Source organism: Garra rufa, chromosome 5, assembly GCF_049309525.1.
Source record: "Garra rufa chromosome 5, GarRuf1.0, whole genome shotgun sequence".
Classification (NCBI taxonomy): domain Eukaryota; kingdom Metazoa; phylum Chordata; class Actinopteri; order Cypriniformes; family Cyprinidae; genus Garra; species Garra rufa.
Window position 1 is genome coordinate 18,903,944 of NC_133365.1, and position 23,258 is coordinate 18,927,201.

The following is a 23,258-nucleotide window of genomic DNA, read 5'->3' on the forward strand; positions in this document are numbered from 1 at the left end:
ACCTGTGATTATTTTTTCAGGATTCTTTGATGAATAGAAAGTTAACAAGAACAACATTTATTCGAAATAGAAATCTTTTCTAACAATAAAAGTCTTTGCTATCACTTTTTATATACTATCTATAAGATCCTTGGTGAATCCTGAAAAAAAGTTATCACAGGTTCCAACAAAATATTAAGCACCACAACTGTTTTCAACATTGATAATTAATGATTTCTGAAGGAACATGTGGCACTGAAGACTGGAGTAATAATGCTGAAAATTCAGCTTTGCATCACAGGAATAAATTACATTTTAAAATATATTCACATAGAAAACAGTAATTTACACTGAAAAAATATTTCACAATATTACTGTTTTTTGGATTTTTGATTAAATAAATGCAGCCTTGATGAGCATAAGAACCTTCTTTAGAACCTTCATTAGAAATCATACGGATCCCAAACTTTTGAACACCCATATATATATATATATATATATATATATATATATATATATATATATAATATATATTCATTTCATTATTGGGTATTTCTGAATGTTTAATAGTTATTCGCAGTAAAATAAAGTATTAAATAGAGATCATCAGAATAAAACTAACACTGTAAACAAATTACACTCTGAAATATCAACCTGATCTTATGAGAAAAGGTAACTACTTTTGCAGTTGACAAATATGAAAGTGTATGGAAAAGTATGATTTTTAGGGGGGGGGGGGGATACATTCCTACACATAGCTTTTCTTAGTCTAACTCTAACTTAGTGGATGTAAGATCATATGAAAATAAAATTCAAAATAATTCTCCAATTCATCGAAATGTAAAATAGTTATGTTGAAAATATAATTTAAGGCAGACAAGAATCTTTATCAGCCACTGCTACAGTATATGACAACTCTCACATCACCTTAGCCAGCCATAGCAGGCCCTCATCAATATTTAAATGAAGCTTTCCTTTGCTGTTAGGTCTCCAAAGTGAAATGAAGTGAGAAGCACATAGTCTCTCATCAATAAATAACATCTGTCTGTTGGTGGACAACGTTTTGCTGAAGGTCACATGTCTTGTTATCTTTTAATTAACACTCCCATTTCTTCAGTTTCCAATACACAACACAACACTTCTCAGCTCTGTGATGCTGTTATCAGTTACCGTATAGAGTCTGGATGATTATGTGGACAGTCAGGCTGGATGTAATAACGCTTATGTCATTGTGAGACATATTAAGTGTATGACTCAGTGTGGTGGTTTTAGCGTACGTGTGAATACTGCATTGTCACCCTGTTCCACACTGTCAGCTTACAGGAGTTCAGAGTCACAGTCTGGCTCAGCTGACGTTGATGGTTAATTAGGCCGAGCTGCCATGGTAATCTCTCTCGAGTGTGGGCCGAGTGCTACTGTTCTGCAAAAAAATTCTGTAAAAATACTACTTTTCAAAAGTTTTTGTCCTATTTGTTTGAACGAAATTGACAAAAGATTTCTGTTTATATTATAATACAGTTCTTTTGAATTTCTTTCTAGAAACTTGTGTAGCAAACTGTCATTTAAAATGTACAGCATGAACACTTGACTGATAGCAGAGTCACTTGCAATGCCTATAAAATCGTTTTACACTCCTAGCAATATACAAAAGTTAATAGTTTTTGTCATTTTTGTCATCTTTGTCATCAGTATTCGCCCAGTTAATCATATGCCTTCAAGGTGTTCCCTCATTGCTTCCTTATTGCTAACCATATGGATTGCCCTTAAATATTAATGCTGGCCTGACCTTCATAAAACATGGCAGGGTGAAGAAATATTCTCCTGTGCTGATTCAATTGAAATTGTGTTTTCTGGACATGTTCAACCAGTTGTTTTCACAGAGTGACTAAGTAAAGCTACCTGTCACAGGAATGACTTGACCTTGATGTGCACTGTGCCATGATTTACATATCACATGAGCTAATAGAAAGTTACAATACTTGACTTGAACTATCAAAAACAGACAGGGCAACCTAACGCAGACAAGTTAGCTTACCGCTTTTAGATGATACGTCATGTTTGTCGTCGAGCTGTGGAAGGCAAACTGTTGCTTGCAAACTTTGCATTCAACCTTTTTCCCGTTATTAATTTTAACAAAATGCTGCCACACTGTCGATTTTGTTGTTGTTGACATGTTAGAATAGGACTGATGTATACTGATATGTGTTCCAAACCGCTGAGTCCACTAGCTTATTATTAAATAAATAATATTCAGCATCAAATCTTCTAAAGCCTACTCATCTGTCTCTCTTCTCCAGTGGGTTGGGCTAATCCAAAAAAAGTGAAAACAATGGGGGTGTTCTGAAAACAGACTGTTACCTGTGAAACAGGGGTGCTCTGAAAACACCCCCATTAGCAACCAATTAATCGACTAATCGACTGGGACGTTACAGCCCTAGTACTAGTATCTATTTTCATGCTACTAGTACTTTTGCTAAACCAGTTAGGCCTGCTTAATAATCACTTTCATTCAGTATAAAAATGTATTGTATTACCATGTGAACTCTGATTGGACAGTTCAGAGGCACTCATGTTTATATAATGATCTGTTTGAATGAAGTTATCTTAAATTCTCATAGTTCTTTTGAAAATTTGAAAATATCTCCAAATGAACAGGTAATAGTAGTTATTCTGTTTGTGATATCATTAAACAGTACTAGTGTCTTTAGTAGGACAAGTATCTAATGAAAAAGTACTAGTAACTAATAAATAACTACTAGTATCTTTTAAAAAGGTACTACTACCCAAATAATAACCACTAGTAGCTAATGAATAAGTATTAGTACTTAGAGTAGTTCACTTTCAGAACAAAAATTTACAGGTAATGTACTCGCCCCCTTGTCACCCAAGATGTCTTTCTTTCTTCAGTTATAAAGAAATTATGTTTTTTGAGGTAAACATTTCAGGATTTCTCTCCATATAATGGACTTCTATGGTGCCCCCTGAACTTCCAAAATGCAGTTTAAATGCAGCTTCAAAGGGCTCTAAATGATCCCAGCCGAGGAAGAAGGGTCTTATCTAGCAAAACGATCGGTTATTTTCTAAAAACATTTACAATTTATATACTTTTTAATCTCTACACAGAGGACACAAAGAGCTAGACAAGACGAACATTTGAGGAAAATAAGAAAATAACCGATCGTTTTGCTAGGTAAGACCCTTCTTTTCTCAGCTGGGATCGTTTAGAGGAAGTTCAAACTTGGGGGCACCATAGAAGTCCATTATATGGAGAGAAATCCTGAAATGTTTTCCTTAAAAAACATAATTTCCTTACGACTGAAGAAAGAAAGACATGAAAATCTTGGATGACAAGGGGGTGAGTACATTATCTGTATATTTTTGTTCTGAAAGTGAACTACTCCTTTAATGAAAAAGATACTAGTATCTAAAAAATAAGTACTAGTAGCATGAAAATAGATACTAGTATGGTTTATAGATTAAATGTTAAAATGGCTTGCCATAGGGTATGTCGATCTTAATGCTGCTAAAACAGCTCTACTACTTACCAATTTGAATCACTATTAATGCTTTATACAAACAAGGATAGCAGAATGGGACATGACAACTTCCTAGAGTAATAGTCCTACCTATAAAAGAATTCTCAAACAATATACTTATTGCACTGAACATTAATATATTTGCTTTAAAATATATTATTTGCACATTTCTGTTTGTAAACCCCCTATAGAATGCCTTGCCTCATCAAATTCCATTTTAAGTGCATTACAGTGGAATTTGTTTGTTTTTACAAACTGAGGGACAAATCAAAAAAATATTTTTAGAGGTAACAGAAAATGTCGAGCTCAGCTTGTGTTAAACCTGGAATTTTCCTTTGATTTCTAACAGTACTAGGTTTCTGATCATGTACAGTCAGTGGGGTGAGACCATGAGAGGTCTGGGTGGGCACAGATCAGCTCAGCTGAAGTGCACAGAGGCTTTGTTCTGCCTCTGTTTGTGAATGTGAGTGAGCTTCAGGAGTGCAGATTAGAACTGGGCCTATTTACCAAGGGTGGAGAGGCTTTATATAACCTCAGTAAATTCAAAAAAATTACAAAAAGAACAATAAGAAATAATATTATAATATTTCTCACTCCCTTTAACAACTTTAATGATTCACACTTCCTTAAGAAAATGTAAAGAACTGAGACTTCTGTAATTTAGTAAATGTAGGAAGTCAAGGCACTCCAATAAATAGAAAAATAAAAACATAGAAATAGTTTACATTACATGGTCTGGAATGCTTGATTTTTTTTTGGTCAGAATGTTGTGGTCAGTTATTTATATCTTCGACTCGTCCCTGAAATCGCAAGATCACCCGAGGCTGCGCACTCTACCTGGCCGGGCGGAAGTGCTCGTAGGCGGCGACGCGACCGTAAACAAAGACGGGGGAAGCGTGGAGGACTAAGAGCTAAGCTAAAGCTAACACCACACCGGCTCTCTTTACCCAGCATTTTCCTCGCTAATGTACGGTCGCTGGTGAACAAAATGGACGAGATTCGACTCCACATCAACCACAGCAAGAGTATTTGGAACTGTAATGTCATGATCTTCACTGAAACATGGCTAAACAGCGATATATCGGACAGTGCTATTGCTCTAACTGATCACCACACATTCCGGGCAGACAGAACGGCGGATGACTCCGGTAAGACCAGAGGCGGAGGATTGTGCATTTATGTTAACAAAGCTTGGTGCACGAACTCTGTTATTCAGATCAGGTGATGCACAGGCCTACAGCACTTCCAGGGCTAATCTGAAGAGGGGCATCAAAAAGGCCAAGCACTGCTACAAACTAAAGCTAGAGGAGCACTTTTCTAACTCTGACCCTCACGCATGTGGCAGGGCATTCAGGCCATCAGCGATTACAGACCCAGCCACTCCACCCCCACAGCCACTAATGTCTTCTTCCTGGATGAGCTTAATGACTTTTATGCTCGCTTTGAGAGAGACAATACAGACACTGCCACCAAGATCGTTCCCTCAACCGACCACTCACCCATCACACTAACCTCCTCTGACGTACACACCGCACTGAGCCGGATCAACGCGCGCAAGGCTGCTGGACCAGACGGTATTCCTGGCCGCGTACTGAGGGCATGTGCAGAGCAGCTCGCTGGGGTATTCACAGACATTTTTAACATGTCCCTTGCCCAAGAAACTGTACCAGCATGTCTTAAATCCACCTCCATTGTGCCAGTGCCGAAACACTCCAACCCAACATGCCTGAATGACTACCACCCTGTAGCACTCACACCCATCATTATGAAGTGCTTCGAGCGGCTGGTCCTCTCACACCTCAAGAAATCTCTCCAATCCACACTGGACCCACACCAGTTTGCCTACCGTGGCAATAGGAGCACAGATGATGCAGTCTCCATAGCGCTGCACTCTGTCCTCACACACCTGGACAATACAAACACTTATGCACGAATGCTGTTTGTTGATTTCAGCTCATTCAACACTGTCAGACCATCTAAGTTAATCACCAAACTTAGAGACCTGGACGTTAACACCTCACTGTGTAACTGGATTATGGATTTTCTGACTAACAGACCTCAGCATGTTAGATCAGGTCACATCTGCTCCACTACTGTCACACTCAACACTGGTGTGCCACAGGGCTGTGTGCTGAGCCCCTTTCTCTACTCCCTCTTCACCCATGACTGCAGGCCTGTTTATGGATCTAACTCCATCATCAAGTTCGCAGACGACACGACAGTGATCGGTCTCATCAGCAACAACGATGAGACTGCCTACAGGGAGGAGATTCAGCACCTGGCCACATGGTGCACAGACAATAATCTGCTCCTTAACACTACCAAGACCAAGGAGCTCATTGTGGACTTCAGGAAGGGAAGAAGAGGTTCACACGAACCCATCCACATCAATGGGATGGCTGTTGAGCCTGTTTCTTCCTTCAAGTTCCTGGGGACCCACATTTCGGAGGATCTATCCTGGACCACCAACACCTCCAGCCTGGTCAAGAAGGCTCACCAGCGCCTGTTCTTCTTGAGAACACTCAAGAAGAACCAGCTGTCCTCAGCCATCCTGGTGAACTTCTATCGCTGCACGATAGAAAGCATCCTTATGAACTGTGTCACAGTCTGGTACGGAAGCTGCTCTGTTGCGGAGCGTAAGGCACTGCAGCGGGTGGTGAAAACTGCCCAACGCATCATAGGGAGTCCACTACCAACCGTTGAGGACATTCATAAGAAACACTGTCTGCGTCGAGCACGCAGTATTCTTAAGGATTCCTCTCACCCCGCCCACAAACTGTTTTCTCTCCTGCCTTCCGGCAGGCGCTTCAGATGCCACAGGACTAGAACCAGCAGACTGAGGAACAGCTTCTTTCCCAGAGCGGTCTCCTTATTGAACTCTGTCCCCCACTGACACCTGCCCCTCTCACCCACCCCACACTCTCCCCATTACCATTGCACTATTTAATATTCTTTGCACTACACTGTACATACCCATTTGTAAATGCACATTTCCATTGCACATATACATATTGTAAATCTGTGATAAATCTATATCTATACATGTCTATTTGTAAATTCCTGCTTCAGTAAACAGCAACCTGTATATTATGTTCATATCTACCTGCAATTTACATTATAGTTAATAGCAACCTGTATATTATGTTCATCAATTTGTACATTCTAATTGTAGTTAATTATCATCTGTAAATTATGCTCACAGTACTTCATCTGTAAATATTATCCATATCCTCTCCCTGTACATATCTCCTATAAGTGCACTTATAACTAAATTATACCTATATCCTGCACTTGCTGCTTATTGCACTCCTGGTTAGACCTAACTGCATTTCGTTGCCTTGTACTTGTACATGTGTAATGACAATAAAGTTGAATCTAATCTAATCTAATCTTATGTGTAAAATCTACAAAGCTATACAACTGGCTGAATTTTCTAAATATCTTTTCTCATCTCATATCATACATCTCATGCTTCTTACATAATAAAATAACTATCAATCAACAGTCGATATTTCATGCCCGTTTATTTATGGATTTGGAAATTAGCTGTATACGAACTGTCAGCCAGTCATCTGGGTTTATTTATCATATTAAAATACAGGATTTAAAAAACTGAAAATAAATGGCTTTTTATTTATTTTATTTTTTTTTTTATTTTGATTTTCGTTAGTATATAAATAGTCTGCACAAGTCACTAATTATATGTTATATAAGTGGTATTGCTCACGCGACTTTCTGGGCAGGCAGACAGCCAGATATTCTTAATCCAAAGAGCCTATTGAACTTCATCATCTTAAATTATGCTAGAGAACATGATCATCAGGTTTGACAAAAACTCGAGTTTATTCATCCTAAGTGCTGCTGTCATAGAGAGACAAAAAACTGAAACGTATGTTTTTAATTTAACTTTTAACTCAAATGTTTATGCTGATCACATGTGACCCTAGACCAAAAAAAAAAAAAAAAGTCATAAGGGTCAGTTTTGAAATTATACAAAGCTGAATGAATAAGCTTTCCATTGATGTATGGTTTGTTATGACAATATTTGGCTGAGATACAACTATTTGAAAATCTGGAATCTTAGGGTGCAAAAAAATAAAAATAAATTTGAAATATTGGGGAAAATAGCCTTTAAAGTTGTCCAAATTAAGTTCTTAGCAAAGCATATTACTAATCAAAAATTAAGTATTGTCGGCTATTGTTACAAGAGTGTACCAGAGTGACTTAGGACTGGTTATGTGGTCCAGAGTCACATATTATTTGTAATTAAATAAATATACTAAATTATAGACATATTTTCCACTAGTCGTACCTGACTTTTACACCCCACTGTATATAAGAAAGGAAAAAAGATGTTGTTAGAGGAAAAACATAAGATGAAATGAGTCAGGGAGCAACAAAAATGTGCATTCGGTCTGTATTGTCAAGCCAGAGACAGATTCAGGCAAAGATGACATGTTTTTTTTTTCTTAGCATGAATATTTAACTCATATGATATGCATTTTACATGAATAGAGAATGAGGGGGAGGGAAGGAGCTAAAAAAATAACACATTTATCTTTTCATGCCTCCTACTGAGAAAAAATGCTTCAGTCTAAGTTGGAGGACTGTGATAATGCAGCAATTTATGACAAAAACACAAGGTGGTTTTGCACAAGTGTGTCCCAGTGTATCACCCAGTGTCCTCTACAGAGCAGATGAATGAGGTTAGAAAAGTTCACGTTGAAGGAGACGAAAAGAATCTCCTCTCCTCCTCTTCTTTCAAGCTATACTCTTCATTTCTGAAGATTAAGGTAAAGCAAAAAAGAAATAGAGCAAGATAAAAGAGGGAGTTGCTTGTTCTAATTTTCATGCTTTAGCTGAAGGAGGAGCAGTTATGTGACGGCGGGTGGCCACACCCCCAAAACAGAGACACGACTAATAACACACTGAATACACTCCTGCTGCAGCTGCTGCATGACGCTGAGAGAGAGAGAGAGAGAGAGAGAGAGAGAGAGAGAGAGAGAGAACAAGTGAATGAGAAGAGGATTGAGAGAGTTGCACTGGGACAGACTGACAGTCAGCAGGAATGTTGTCAGGCTGCTGATTCACAGCCAGCAGGACGAGGGGAGAGGACAAACACCTCTGTCTCATTGTCTTTGTCTCGTACGCACAGGCGTCAAAGCAAGCGTGCTCTGTCAGGTGTGCCGGAGCTCTGCTCTGATGGATTAGTGTCCTCTGTGGAGCAGTGTGTAGCAGCCATGGGGAACCAGGAAACCCGGGTGGAAGATCCGGACACAGGTCTGACAAACATATCACTGTGCTGTGGATCTGTTGTATTATCATTTATCCTGGATGGAGTCGATGTTTATTTGTGTGGGCTCACAGCGATCGACTTTCTTTGTGTTTGACCATCTAATATGATTACTCTCCATGTAATTTTATTTCCTACATTTCTCTTTTACGTAATTAGTTCTGTCTGTTCTGCATCCTTTCGTTCCTCTTCTGTTTTTGGCTCTGTTTTGCTGTTTCACTCACAGTTGTGCCCAGTATCAGTGTGCAGCTGTAGGGGGTAAATGTAAGTTGGATGATAAATGGGGCTTTTATCCACACTTGTCCGGATCCCATTGCTCTTCATCAGTGCTGTGTGTGTATATCCTGTCAAGACACATTACCTCAGAGTGTCTCAGAAATAGCAAGCATCATTTTACTGTTGTTCATACTAAGGTTTAGACATTTGATGAAACCACTATGTCTAAACATAGACTTTCCCACCCAACATTTTTGCTACGAACATGAATGATAACTCAAATCATGTGGCTTGTTACAAAGATTTGCAATTTTCATCCTGCGGGCAATGAAATAAGCAAAATTCCCATTATTTACTTTAAAGGAGGCACACAACCGTATTTAAGCCAATATCAAAAAGACAAAATTGACAATTCTTTTTTTTTATTGATTGAGTTTGAATTTTTATTGAATGACCAGTTCCTTCTCTTCAACTACTCTTCAATCACTCATATGAAACTATCATCCATTTATCATCCATCGTCCACTTTCCACAACCCTGTCAATTCTGTATCAAAATCAAAAGTCAAAATCAAGTTTTTCTCTTTTCAGTAAATTGTTTACCTTAAAGGGATAGTTCACCCAAAAATTTAAATTCTGTCATTAATTACTCACCCTCATGTCGTTTTGAAACCCTCCGAGACCTTTATTCATCTTCGGTACACAGATACTTTTTGTTGAAATCCGAGAGCTTTTTGACCTTGCATAGACAGCAGCAACACAACTGACACATTCAAGGCCCAGAAGGGTAGTAAGGACATCATTAAAATAGTCCATGTGACAGCAGTGGTTCAACCAAAATGTTTTGAAGCTATGAGAGTACAAAAATAGAGACTTTATTCAACAATTTATTCTCTTCCGTGTCAGTCTTTGATGCACATTCGCTAGAATACCACAACACAACAGAAATATCCTAATTTGTGTTTAGAATGGGTCAGAATTTTCATATTTGGGTGAACTATCCCTTTAAATATACGGCACAAAAAGAAAGAAAAGTTGGTTGCATTTCATGACAACTGTTGGGTTGTGTCCACCAAAGAGTTTTTAACCAGCTAAAAATGTGTATCTGTGAGTGCTTGAGAGCACTTTTCAAACTTTAAACTTAGACCACATTATTAGATTAACTTTTGACTTTATGAATACACATAAATGACAGCTTAATGATTTTAATTTAAAATCGTTTTTGTGCATTTATTTAAAGACCATATGTACTATTTTTTTGTCACTGGTGTTACCTTATTTGGCAATATTAAAGGTTTTTATGAAATGTTATTTCTCAAAAAAAATGTTCAGCACAAGTAGTCAGTTACAGAAGCATAATGAAAATGTAAGAAATAAGGAGATTATGTTTTATTTATATAATGTGACAGAAAAAAAAAACTGTAACACCAGTGAAACAATGAATCACCGGTGACATACATAAGGAAAGTAACACCAGTGACAATTTTCATGAAAAATGCATTTTACAAAATGGCTTCTGCAAGTATCGAACCACATGTTGTTATTCATGGTATACTCACTAAAATAAGTAGCTTAATCCATTTGTATTCTAGTTTTTTACAATTCCCTAACAATAAAGTAGGTCACAGTGACCTCAACTAAAAGCTTCATATGAAATCATGAGATAAATGAGAACATTTCTGAGAACCGAAAAGGGACAGTGGACTTATCATGGGCTTCTCTTCATAGATCTTCAGAAAATAGGAATTTTTGTTAAATGGTATCACCAGTGACACAACTCCAGGGACCACTAATTTCATGATATATTTATAATATATTTCAGCATTTAGTTTTTTTATGCCATTTATATCATATATTTGATATATTTTAAATGGTGGAAAACCATGTTTTTGACCATGTTTCCCTCTGTACATTGCTGTGAGGACAAGCAGTTTTGTGGTGCTTGGAATTCTATATATAATATAATTAATTAAAAAACAAATATCACCACATTGATAGCTCAAGAAGGTGTAATTGTTCAAATAACATATTTGTTTTATTTTAAAATGACTCGTATACAGAATATCTGCAGAAGTAATGTGGCAGACGCATTGTGAATGAAATGTTGCAAACATTATTTTTCATATCAATATTTGTAGTAGTCCATGAATCCCATTTGGTACAGACATGAAGACTCTGAGACAAGAAATATTAAAATTGTCTCCATTGTTGTTTAGCTGTAGTACAAGCAAAATGCGTGACAGTTGGTCAGAGTGGTATTAGTCCCGCCCCTCCTCCATTGTGATTGGACAGCTGACTAAAAAGTGAGAGTGATTAGCGCAGAGTTTTACCCAAAGTTGAAATTGTTCAACTCTCTGCGCCAAGAAAAAATTGTCTGAGTGCTCAGCGTGAATAAGACACTTGTTGTGCATCATGCTGCTGGCTTTTTTTTTAAAAATGCGGCGTTCTCATCGAAAACAATTGATAGACTAACCTCGGATAAAAAATAATTTGGTGGACACATGGCCTAAAAATAGGCTCTTTGGGCCTGTAAGCAGTCACCTAGCAATACCGTAGCAACTGCATAGCTAAAACTTGCAAGGACCACTCAATTGATATCAGTATATGCTAGAAATGTGCGTGTGAGTAACACTGAATGAAAAGAGCCTGTGTGGTAGAAAAAGATTATCTCTATGTGTGTGTGGACTGTAATGTTACATGTTCACAATCTACCTTAGGGGATAAACTTTCTATTGCATTTCCATTTCAAAGTTTGCTTCATTTCAGCCAGCTTTAACTGCAGAGATGGAAAGCAACAGTCTGCTTTAGCTCTCTGTCCTCCTGCACATCCTCATTCTCTCGGGTATCTCCTTCTCCATATCACTTCATATATTGTGCTGTCTCTGTTCTTGAATTTTTTTTACAGTGGCTCATGAAAGTTGACATTACAGTGTTATTGTAATTTTTTCCTGTCCCGGTGATTGATTCATGTGTGAAAATCAAACAGTAAGTTTTGTGAAAACTGAGTTCCCTAAGGTTCGTCTTCTTAGTTAGAGCACAAGAAGATTTCTTTGTAAGACTTACTGGAATTTGAAGTCTTGATGTGTGTGTGTGGCTGGTAAATGAGGATGTGTATTGTCTGGCACAGAGATCATGGCTGACTGCCAGTTTACCACTGCAGGAGCCTTATCTATGATGGAAAACGCTGCCAAACGCTGTGTTTGTGTGTTTATGTATGTGCGTTTGAAATGAAACAGTAGGTTCTTATGCTGAACACACAAAAACTCTTGAGCCTGAGGTTAGGCTTTATCTACCTCTACAGCTTTACACCCTTTGGCAAAAGTAAAGATTGTTTTAACAGCTATCAGTTGCAAAGCTATGAGTATTTATCAAGAGTTTCATTTTGATGACATTTCTTTACAATATCCAGATATCTGATTGATCAAATATCATTTTTAGGAAAACAGCCTGCACATTGAAAGACAAAAAAACAATGTAATTGTGTAGAAGGCTTGAACTGATAAATGAGTCTGGCTTTGAAAGAGTCAACATTGAATAAATCTACCGGAGTAGAAAGAAGAATGTGATTTGAAGATCATTTTGAAACAGCTGGACTTCATGAGTCTGCACTGCAGATCTGCTGTCACTAGCTTCATATCAGGCAGCTCAGTCAGTCACAAGAAGGAGTTTCCACAAGGACAAAAGTGCAAACGTTTCCCTCCACCATAGGCGGATGTCTCCCCCTCATAAAGACCACCCTAATAGAGATTTTGCTATAAAGATAACATTTGGATGCCTCACGTCTGGAAAAGTTTTTTTTTTTTTTAAACTAGACCTACAGTTGTGTGTTATGACTGTAAACATGTAATTTAGTAACATTTTTAATGAGTTAGTAAATAATAAATGCAGTATTCAATACTACACATGTTGAAACATGTCTGGCTAAATATATGGCTACAGACCCTCATATTTTAGCTGAACTTCAGATCAGTATGAAATCATTAATTCAGAGCTCAGTGTTTTGACCACTTGCCCAGTAAAATGAAATATGTTTGTGGTTGGCTAGAGTTAGATGGCCTCTGATAAACTGTTAATGCATTTACCATGTATAGAGTTTAATCAGAGTGTACTATAGATTGTATTCTGTTCTGTTTGCTGCACTTGAGGACTATAAACGTTCTCATGAAAATCCAGTAAGAACTTAGATGTGCTACATTCCTTTTAAAGTACATATTCTTTTTGTTTACAGCAAAATATCTATATGTCTAACTTGTGCAACATAAAAGCATAAACTGATTGATATTTCTTGCTTGACAACATACTCATAATACAATGGTGCATGATTATGTGAGTCCATCTTTGAGTTGCCATTTCCTTGCTATAGGAGAGTTGCTGATTGTAAAGGAGGAAATTATGCATAGTAATACATATTAATACACAGTAGTTAAAGGCACAATATGTATTTTTCACGCATATTCAAAACAAACAAAGAATCATGGGAGTTGTAATCTGCAATCGTGACTCGTGCAGAAACAATGTCTGTGGGTGAGCTAATGTATTAAAGACTTATTAAGGCCACTGAAGTATGAAGCAGGGTGGGGCTAAAAGTCGTGGAAGCGAAACGAGGATGCTGGAGCGATTACTAATGAAGGACAAGTTCGATACATGGCTCGAAAGCAGCGTAGCTTTTATTATGCCACAGTCGACCGCTTTTGCTTCTTCCGGTCCTGCGTATGTGAGGTACGCAGAAACATAGATACATATGAGTGTGTTGAAAGTTCTGTTATAATGCTACTTTGTGCGCTCATCACCTGTCTAATAAAAATCATAACATATTAAAGTGTAGTTAGGGGTTTTTATGTTTTCTGCTGAATAAAACCTGGAAAATCGAGGGTGTATGACGTCATTGCCAGGCGACGAAATGACACGGTCTCTTACACTAGTTAAAATTGCTTATTTCTCTAGATTTAAACATTATTTGAAACATGTGGGATAATGTAAGTGAACACGTCAGCAAAATATATAACTCTGTTTTAGTGGTTTTTGGATATTTTAATAAAAAAATCCGACATACTGCGCCTTTAAAGAAACTTAAAAGATTAGTTCACTTCCAGAAAACAAATTTCCTGATAATTTACTCATCCCAGTGTCATTCAAGATGTTCATGTCTTTCTTTCTTCAGTCGAAAAGAAATGAAGGTTTTTGAGGAAAACATTCTAGGATTTTTCTCCATATAGTGGACTTCAATGGTGGCCAATGGGTTAAAGGTCCGAATTGCAGTTTCAGTGCAGCTTCAAAGGGCTACAAAGGACACAATCCCTGCAGAGGAATAAGGGTCTTATCTAGCGAAACAATCTGTTATTTTCTAAAAAAAAAAATATATATATATATATATATATATATATATTATATACGTTTTAACCACAAATGCTCATCTTGCACTAGCTCGACCTTATGTATTATGTAATCACGCACACGTGGCATAGGCAGAAGTACTGACCCAGTGACCAAAGCGAACATGCAAAGGCAACACACTTTACAAAAAGGTTTTGAAGTTGGAGAAGAAAACCGAAGTGCACAGGCTAAGAACTAACCACGTTTGACATTTCCAGTGTGATTATGCAATGCAAGATGAGCATTTATGGTTAAAAAGTATATACTTTTTTTTTTTTTTAGATGGCTGATCATTTTGCTAGATAAGACCCTTATTCCTGTAGAGCCCTTTGAAGATGCAATAAAACTGCAATTTAGACCTTCAACCTGTTGGTCACCAGTAAAGTCCTCTCTATGGAAAAAAATCCTGGAATGTTTTCCTCAAAAACCTTCTTTTCTTGACTGAAGAAAGAAAGACATGAACATCTTGGATGACATAGGGGAGAGTAAATTATCAGGAAATTAGATTTCTGGAAGTGAACTAATCCTTCAATATAAAGTAGGTCAGTACTGTGTAATCTAAATTGGTCCAAATTGTTTGAATTGTGCACTACAGCCTAAACTGTATATTCATTTTCTCTGACTTTTCAAAGGCATCAGATTTTCTTTTTTGAAAGACCCTAAATCCATGGACCCAGTGAGAGTAAAAAGACTCAAACCTTGTAATCTTCACAGCAGAAATACTCTTCTAAGGTCAGCTTAGGTTACAGGCTCTGTCTCTGAGTCAGAGTTGGTGTTTGGCTTCATGTTGTGAGAATGAGGTGGTTCATTGGAAAGGGAAGCTCATTTTATCTATCCACACATTCCCTTCTGCTCAGCTGAGATATACCAAGTAAGCAAGTCAAAAGCTACTATCCCAAAAATCCATGAAAGTTTTTTTTTTTTTAAACAAAAATCAGACATGACTTTTAAACTTTATTCCATTTGTGTTTCTCCAAATAGACGGATCGGATGTTTAATGGCAGCAATGTTGGAAGCAATAGGGTGTTATTTGCAGTCAGCTGAGTGGAGAATGAACCCGTGCCTGTGCTAAGCAGCCATTCAGATGACCCTCTCATTCAAATATGGCTCAACAGTGAGACTATTTTCAGCTCAGTTCCAAAATGAAAAGCACCAGCCTGTACTGTTTGTACATCAGGGTGGATTAGAAAAATAGTGAGAAACTGGCAGAAAAGCAAGCAGTTGCATGTTCAAAAAAGGATTGAAGAGAGTTCCAGCACCCCACTAGGTTCACATTGTCCACATGTTTTAGGGTCTGTGTAATACTGAACGTAGATGCCAAGTGTTTTGTTGAAGGGAAATGATAGAGAGAGCGTTTTGATTGTATTGTATGATGATAGCAACAGTAAAAACAGTGCTGGTCATTAGAACAACAGCTCTGTTTGTTTTCTTTGTCCAGCTCATCAGTTATAAAGTGTGAAATATCTACTGTTGTTTTGGAGAACAGCAAAGGCAAAAGAATTTTGGTCTGGATTTCTGGAATGTCTTGATTCACTACAAAGAGAATAGCTACAGTACTGATGGTTCATCTGTGTGTGGGAGTAAACATGATACTTGTACATACAAACACATCTAGTTATTTTAACACTTATAGTTTATAAAGATGGTTTTCTTTGAGTTAGTGGTTCAAAGATATTTTTTCTGTTGATTTTCCTCGGCCGGACCATAAAAGGAAATCATAGGCTAGATTTACTAAACGGGGCAAATTGGCGTTAGATCTCAATTCCATAAAAGCACCGATAGGAGGGGGAAATTCTGCGTTTGATTTACTGACAATGCACACATTAACGAAACACAGATGCAGCCAAATCATTTCCATAATGACCAGCGCAATCTGCTTTAAGATGTTAAGTAATGGGCGTTAAATAATGGTGCAAATACCAGCAATTTGACGATTGCAGACTTTAGTAATTCTTGTTGCGTGATTCATTTTAATACTCTCCCCCCATAAATTTTGCGTCTGAATCAGAAACTCCTACAAATGCATATTCAATAAGGTCAGGTGGAATTAAATAACTGTGTCCACACCTTTTCAGCACTAGTAAATCCTTAGAGTACTATTTTAACGCCAAAAGTCTGTTTGCGTTGGCACAAGCTGTTAGTAAATCTGGCCCTATATACCAAAGTATTATAGAGACTTCTGGTGTAAGCACCTAGCAACTATCCCCAAAACCCTAGCTACCATATGGCAAGAAGTTGTACATGAGGACACTTTAGCAGTTCTCTCTCTTGGAGAGATTAATTCAACAGGATATTTTCATTTAGAACTCATACACTAATGTTCTCCAGTCTGATAGGTATTCACTGCATGAGCTGCTGTGTCCTGTGTGCAGAGAGGTGTGATTAATGAGGAGATTATGCAAAGTGCTTCACCTGTAAAGGGTGGTGACCTGCTGTTGTGCTCAAGGGCACAGCTCTGCCCTCACTCTCATTAGCAAGTTTTCTTTCTCACGGTTAAAAGTGCTACTTCTCTGCTGCAACCAAATGGATATAAACTAAAGCTGTCAATCAACTGCAAATTGTAATCAAATCAGTCATGCTTTGAATAATGAATTAAATACATTTCATGTTAGTATGCTGCTCATATATCAGTTTGATGAGAAAATAATTAAAAGACAAAATAAAAGATATTACATTACTGTGGCAGACAAAATCATTTAGTTTACAAAGCACAATGAATGTTGTTATGCAAGCTTTTACATGTGGTAAAAAAAAATCATTGTAACAGAATTAGGGCTGTCACAATTTCTCGATTAAATTAGAGTACTCAATTTTTAAAAATCATTGACTGCAATTTGTGTCGAGTAACTGGCATATGCTGGAAGTGGTGCATTACTCAGACGAGAATGCATAAAACACATTTTTAGACCATTTTCCAAGGCTGCATGATATATTAAAACCATTCAAAAAACATGATAAAGCATAATGCTATTGTGAATTCACAAGCGCTATGACTCAGTTAAATAAATATATACAGGTTTATTATATGCGCTTGTCAGAGTGGCTTCGTTCACAGTAAATGCTGCTCCACACAAACAGTTTTCATTTACATGTGTGTAGCGTCTTAACTAGAGCTGTGCAATTAATCGAAATTCGCTTTTGCTTTCGATTTCTGCTTCGAACGATCATGAAAATGCAGTAATCGAGATGAAACGATTATAGCGCCTCATTCCACCCCCTTACTAGTGATGCAATTTCGCTCCTCCATAAAAGCCTAATTTCACATGCAAATCAGCAAAATCATGTAACGTGACTTTCATAAAAATCGTTGATGTTGTTTTTTTTAATAGCACGTAAGAAAACTTGCACAGTTCTGTGTATGCGCTCAGAGACGAAGCAAAACACGGACATGTAAAGTTATCTTTTAACTCAAGATGCCCGCCTAAACGATCAAAATACACGCAAAAATATTTCAAAATGAGGCGCTCGATCATTCATGTAAACCCTTGTCAGTTATGTCTTAAATGATCATAAACGGTTGAGAATGAAAATACGTGTGTAACAGTATATTAGATCTGTGTGGCGCTTGCGGCCACAATAATATTCCCTCAATAATATTGTGTCTGTGCTTAACATTAATAAAATGTAAAAATACAAAGAGAAATATCACTCGCTACTCTTGAATGAAGAATAATAAGAAACAAATCATGTTTAACTATTATAGTGAAGACGTGGTTTTATTTTACGTGGTTTTATTTAGGCTGTTATACTATTTTAGACTTGCATAAAAGTATTCAGTATTTTTTTTAAAGCATGGTTTTTTTTTTTACTTGTATCTTTTTTTCTGCTGTATTGCTATCTTTAAATTAATCACTAATATAAAGTTTTGGACCCAGTCATAATCGTGTTAAATAATCGTGATTACAATATTGACCAAAATAATTGTGGTTAACATGTGCAACATCAGATTTGAGAGGCAAATCGTTTACAAACCTATGCAAACACAGGAGGATAAAAATGCTAACTGTTTATCTCGATTTCAAAATAAAAGCTCAAACCCTCATTCTGAGTTTACATGTTTTGATGTCAGCATATTCAAGAAATTGCAGTGGCTGTAGCTTTTCTGTCATAAAGAAATGTCCCAATATTAAAGAATTTGTGGATATTTGAATTATTGTTTTGCCAATATTAAAGCGTAAAAACAATCATCAGGTCATTGGCACACTCTGCAGTCATTTGTTAGAATGTGAAATGTACATCAGTTCTATTGTTTATAATACATTATGTATTTTAACAGTTTTGTTCAATAAAACCATATTATTACTTGCTTTAATACTTTATTTGAATTAACTATCATTGCTAATATATATGTATTATAAAGGTAATTGTTCACTTAGGTCTATTTTTATTACTGCAAAATAAACGAATTAATCGATTACTCGATTAATCGCCAGAATAATCGACTGATTACTCGATTACCAAACTAATCATTAGTGACAGCCTTAAATGGAATCTACAGTTCCAAAGTAATTTTAAAGTCTATTGTTCACTTGGGTCAAAAAAAAAAAAAAAAAAAAATATATATATATATATATATAATTATCAGACTACTTGATTAATCACCAGAATAATCGACCGAGTACCTGATTACCAAAAATATTATTAGTGGCAGCCCTAAATGGAATCTACAGTTTGGTTGTTTGAGGTCAGTTACATACTCAAAAGTGACAGTAAAGACTGTTGCAAAATTAATACAACATTAAACTATGATAAAAAAGAAGTAATGTTTTTTGAACAGCAAATCAGCATACTAGAATGATTTCTAAAGGATCATGTGACACTGAAGACTGGAGTCATGATGCTGAAAATTCAGTTTTGGCTTTACAAGAATAAAATAAAAATTACAGAAGTAATGGCAGAGCTGGTCCCAGATTAGTATGAAAGAATTGTTGCAAGAAATAGAGGTCGACCGATGTATTGGTTTTGCTTATTAATCGGCACCGATAGTTGATTGGCGGAACTACCGGTTATCGTCAAAAATCCTTGCCGATAGTTTTTCCGGGTTGCGTTCTTTGCTGAAGCGGCTCACGCTCCGCTCCGCTGTCATAGAGTATGAGAGGTTAAGTCCGACACCAATATTTGATGTCAGGATTGTTACCATATATTTTCATTGGTTTATGTCAAGCTGGTCATATTGTTAGCCAGCAAAGTTGCAGATTTAAAGACATGATGTGAGAAAGCAAACTGTGTTCATTTAGCCGACAGAAATCCTGCTGCGCCACAGCGCATAAGTTTTACATTACCTCATATCTGTCCTAAATCTTTGTTAATGTTCATAAAGACTTGACCCTAGGCTGGAAGATTGAGTATTGTGCATTTAAGCGAAACTATTTCTGTAGCTCTAATAAAGTCTGTATGCTTCATATAGAGCTATAATTTATGTTTTAGCCTTTTCTTCAGGCCGCGGAAGCATGGTAGTTAAGCACTTTATTTCACACCTCCAGTTTCCTTGTTCTCATTTGATTTTAATAGCTGATCAACAAAAATATATATATCAAAAATTAAGATAAAAATGATACAAAACGAAATTCGTTTAAGAAGGGATTTTCCACAAATAAAAACGTACGAAGTGGTCAAAAAATTGTGTCTGACCCTCTCCAATTCTCCAGGCTTATTGCCGTCCAATTCATACCACGTTCTTTATGACATTTACAAATTACACAAACTTCTTTCATAATAGACAGATTAAACTGAAACAAAACAAAAAAATAATATTTAAACATAATTTAAAACAGAAAAGAGATTTTCTTAAATGGCTACAATATAGATTGCACTTTCTCTTTCCATTTGATCTGTTGTTTAAACTAATCTTTGACGCTTTTTTGATCATTCTTGAAGTAAACATTTGCCTGTTTGGTGATTAAATAAACTGTTTTAGACTTCCCCTTGAACTACACGTGACGCGTCCTGTGTGTGTGTGATACCTGCAAGTTGTCCGCGCAACGCAGCGCTGCACTTTTGCCCGGTTTCATTAAGGGTGGGTGAAAAATCGTTTCTCCGATGCATCGCAATTCTCTCTTCAATGAGCTTGTGTTTTTCCCAATAATGACTGATTGCAGAACAGCAGAACCATACGTCACAGCAGTCACACGGCAGCAGCGCCACGGCAGCAGGCTCAGACGGTAGTGGGCGGAGTCTCCTGCTGCAGCCCAATCAGGTCCCACAAAATATCCGTCCTAAATAGTATTCGAAAATAGAATTGGTATGTCCTAAAAAGTATTCCAAAGATTTCCGGACGGTCTACTACAATTTACCTTTAGAATTCGAAGTACGGATTAATGCGCACTCTAACGGCTATTATATTGCCCCCAACACATTGAGTGTTGAACGAGGATTTGATTAGAACTACAAATACGCATAGAAAGTGTAAAAAACTACAAACATGGCGTGTATGCGCGACCAACGGATGGGTAGAAAAATGGGGTTTAAGTTATAAATAATCAGTGTGTAACCTTATAAAAATATATATTTATTTAATGTTATTCGCATTATATTTCATGTGCAGCAACATAATGAACTTTTATAATGGCAGAAACAAATGATGAGAGTCTGCTGGCCAAAGAGCTCTTCATGTTTCACTTTGAATTTAAGGATGATATGGACATTTCCTTAATGAGTGTGTGAACAAATCATGCCTCTGGATTAATTGCATGTTTAAAGAGTTTTGATTTATTTTAGGTTTAAACTAATTTAGTTAGGTGAGTAATGTGTGGTTACTATTGTTGTTAAATGTGTGCCTTCTGTGCTATATGTTTTGTTTGATTTTGTAATATATTTTTTGGGAAAATCCAGTTTGTGATGGGTATAGTGTATAGTACATGGTATTATGTACAATGAAAAATTGGTTAATACTGAAATGATTAGGTAAAAAATATAGTTTAACTAAATAAAAACATTCTATTGCTCAAGTTTTGTTTTGTTTTTTGTTTGAGCTTTGTACTCAGTTTATACTGTTTAAAAATATATGGAAAAATATAGACGTTTTTCCTGAACGCGGAGTCCGACTCTTAACTGAAAGAATGCTTTGCATTTCCGGTCTGCATTGTTTCTAGTCAAATTAGGGTATATTCCGAGCTGATAAACTAATGTTAAACCTATTAAAATGTTTTTAAAAAAGCACATGGCTCCATAGCGCCATCACTTGGCAATGTCGCAATGACCGTAATTTGTCAGTGCCTCACTTTAATGAGTGTGTAGATGACACGAAGCAGCGGAAGTTAGCTACATTAAAAACAGATGGACGCTATTTGAATGGGTTCCTATGGAGACCGGAACAAAAAAGCATTCAATCTGATTATTTAAAACGTTAGAATTCGTAATGGCGGCGCTCATCGTTTACTCAGGAAAAAGGTCTATAAGTTGATCATTATTTTCACCCACTTTCGATCTCAGATGGAGACTCCGCCCACTACCGTCTGAGCCTGCTGCCGTGGCGCTGCTGCCGTGTGACTGCTGTGACGTATGGTTCTGCTGTTCTGCAATCGGCCCTATCTCGTTTTTCCCCGCATATGGCACGTGTGCGCGCTAGAGACGCGGCGGGCTTCATAGCACAGAATTTGCCTTCATTTCTGCCATTTGTAATGCAGTACTATTAGATGCACAAAACTCGCGCATTGACAGACTTTCACTTGCGCTTTGTGTTTGTTCGTCCTAAAAAGCTCGATTGCTTGGATGCGGTTAAATGCACTTGCATTTTCGGAAACTTTTATACGAAACTGATGTACAGTACACACAGTCAGTTATGTTTTCAGAGCAGGACAAAACATCTGATATATCGAAATAGATCTGTGTATTCGTTTGAAGCCTGTTAAAGCAGCCACTGTCTATGATCTCATCAGTAATAATCAAAAGAAAAAGAAAAACCAATAACTATTGTCTGTAAACTTTCGGATACTTAAATTTCGGATACTTATTTTAAATAAGTAATTGTTTTAAAAAGTAGCCTGCTTATATAATAAAAAAAAGTAAATTTTGCATGAAATAAATTTGATGTAAAATGTAATTAAATTTAATCTTAATTTTAAGATGGCAGTACTGACATACAGAGATTCCAAATATAAACAAAAAGCACAGAAACTGCAATTTTGCATATTGTTAAAGTGTAAAAATTCCCACCCCTTTACAATGAGCCCATTTGTAACATCAACTAAGATTGATGAAAACTGTAGAATAGAAGTGTTGTTCCTTGTTAGAGTGTGTTAATTTCAACATTTACTGATATATTGTTAAATTTTGAAGTTTATTTTGTTAACATTAATGAACTATGAAATAACTTTAATGATCAATGTATAATTAATATTAATATTTTTATTCATTTACAAAGTATGGTTTAGTACTTTTTTTTTTTAAATAGTAGAGCACTATTTTAGTTGCCTTTCGGTATCCATTTTCAAAAACTATCGGTTAATTAATCAGTATCGGCCACTGTGGTCCTGTGGTAAAAACCAATATCGGTCGACCTCTAGCAAGAGCAGTCTCTTGCACACAGTGAGATCATTGGAAGAGGTTAGACCGGAATGCATCTGACTCGCCTTTATTAGATGTGTGTGTGTTTCATGAAAAACACTTTCTGCTGGGTTTCAATGCCAAGAAGAGAACAGAGCTTGAGACAAGTGAAGGAAGGTTTTGTTCTGTCCTAGATATGTTATACTGGTGTTAAATGAGCAGCATCATTTTGATAGCTGTAAAACAATCTGAGCTGAACCAATGTCACATAGACAAAACATCTGCCTGTTCAGCATGAACATACTGAGAGACCTTAACAAAGCCTGCAAAGTGTTCCTTTTTCTGCTGCTGATATGGGAGTTTTAATCACTGTAGTAA

The 23,258-nt window shown here is 36.8% G+C and overlaps 1 protein-coding gene across 2 annotated transcripts in view; it reads left to right on the forward strand.

Moving 5' to 3' along the window:
• specc1 (sperm antigen with calponin homology and coiled-coil domains 1) overlaps positions 1-23,258 on the forward strand; it is a 145,553-nt gene that overhangs the window by 39,843 nt on the left and 82,452 nt on the right. The window contains exon 1 of one of the 2 annotated variants that reach the window (XM_073839754.1): positions 8,486-8,795. The exons of the other annotated variant lie outside the window; for it this stretch is intronic. Coding sequence (XP_073695855.1) covers positions 8,756-8,795 — 40 coding nt within the window. The 5' untranslated portion in view covers positions 8,486-8,755. Of the gene's footprint in view, positions 1-8,485; positions 8,796-23,258 lie in introns of those variants that run through there. 2 annotated transcript variants of the gene reach the window in all.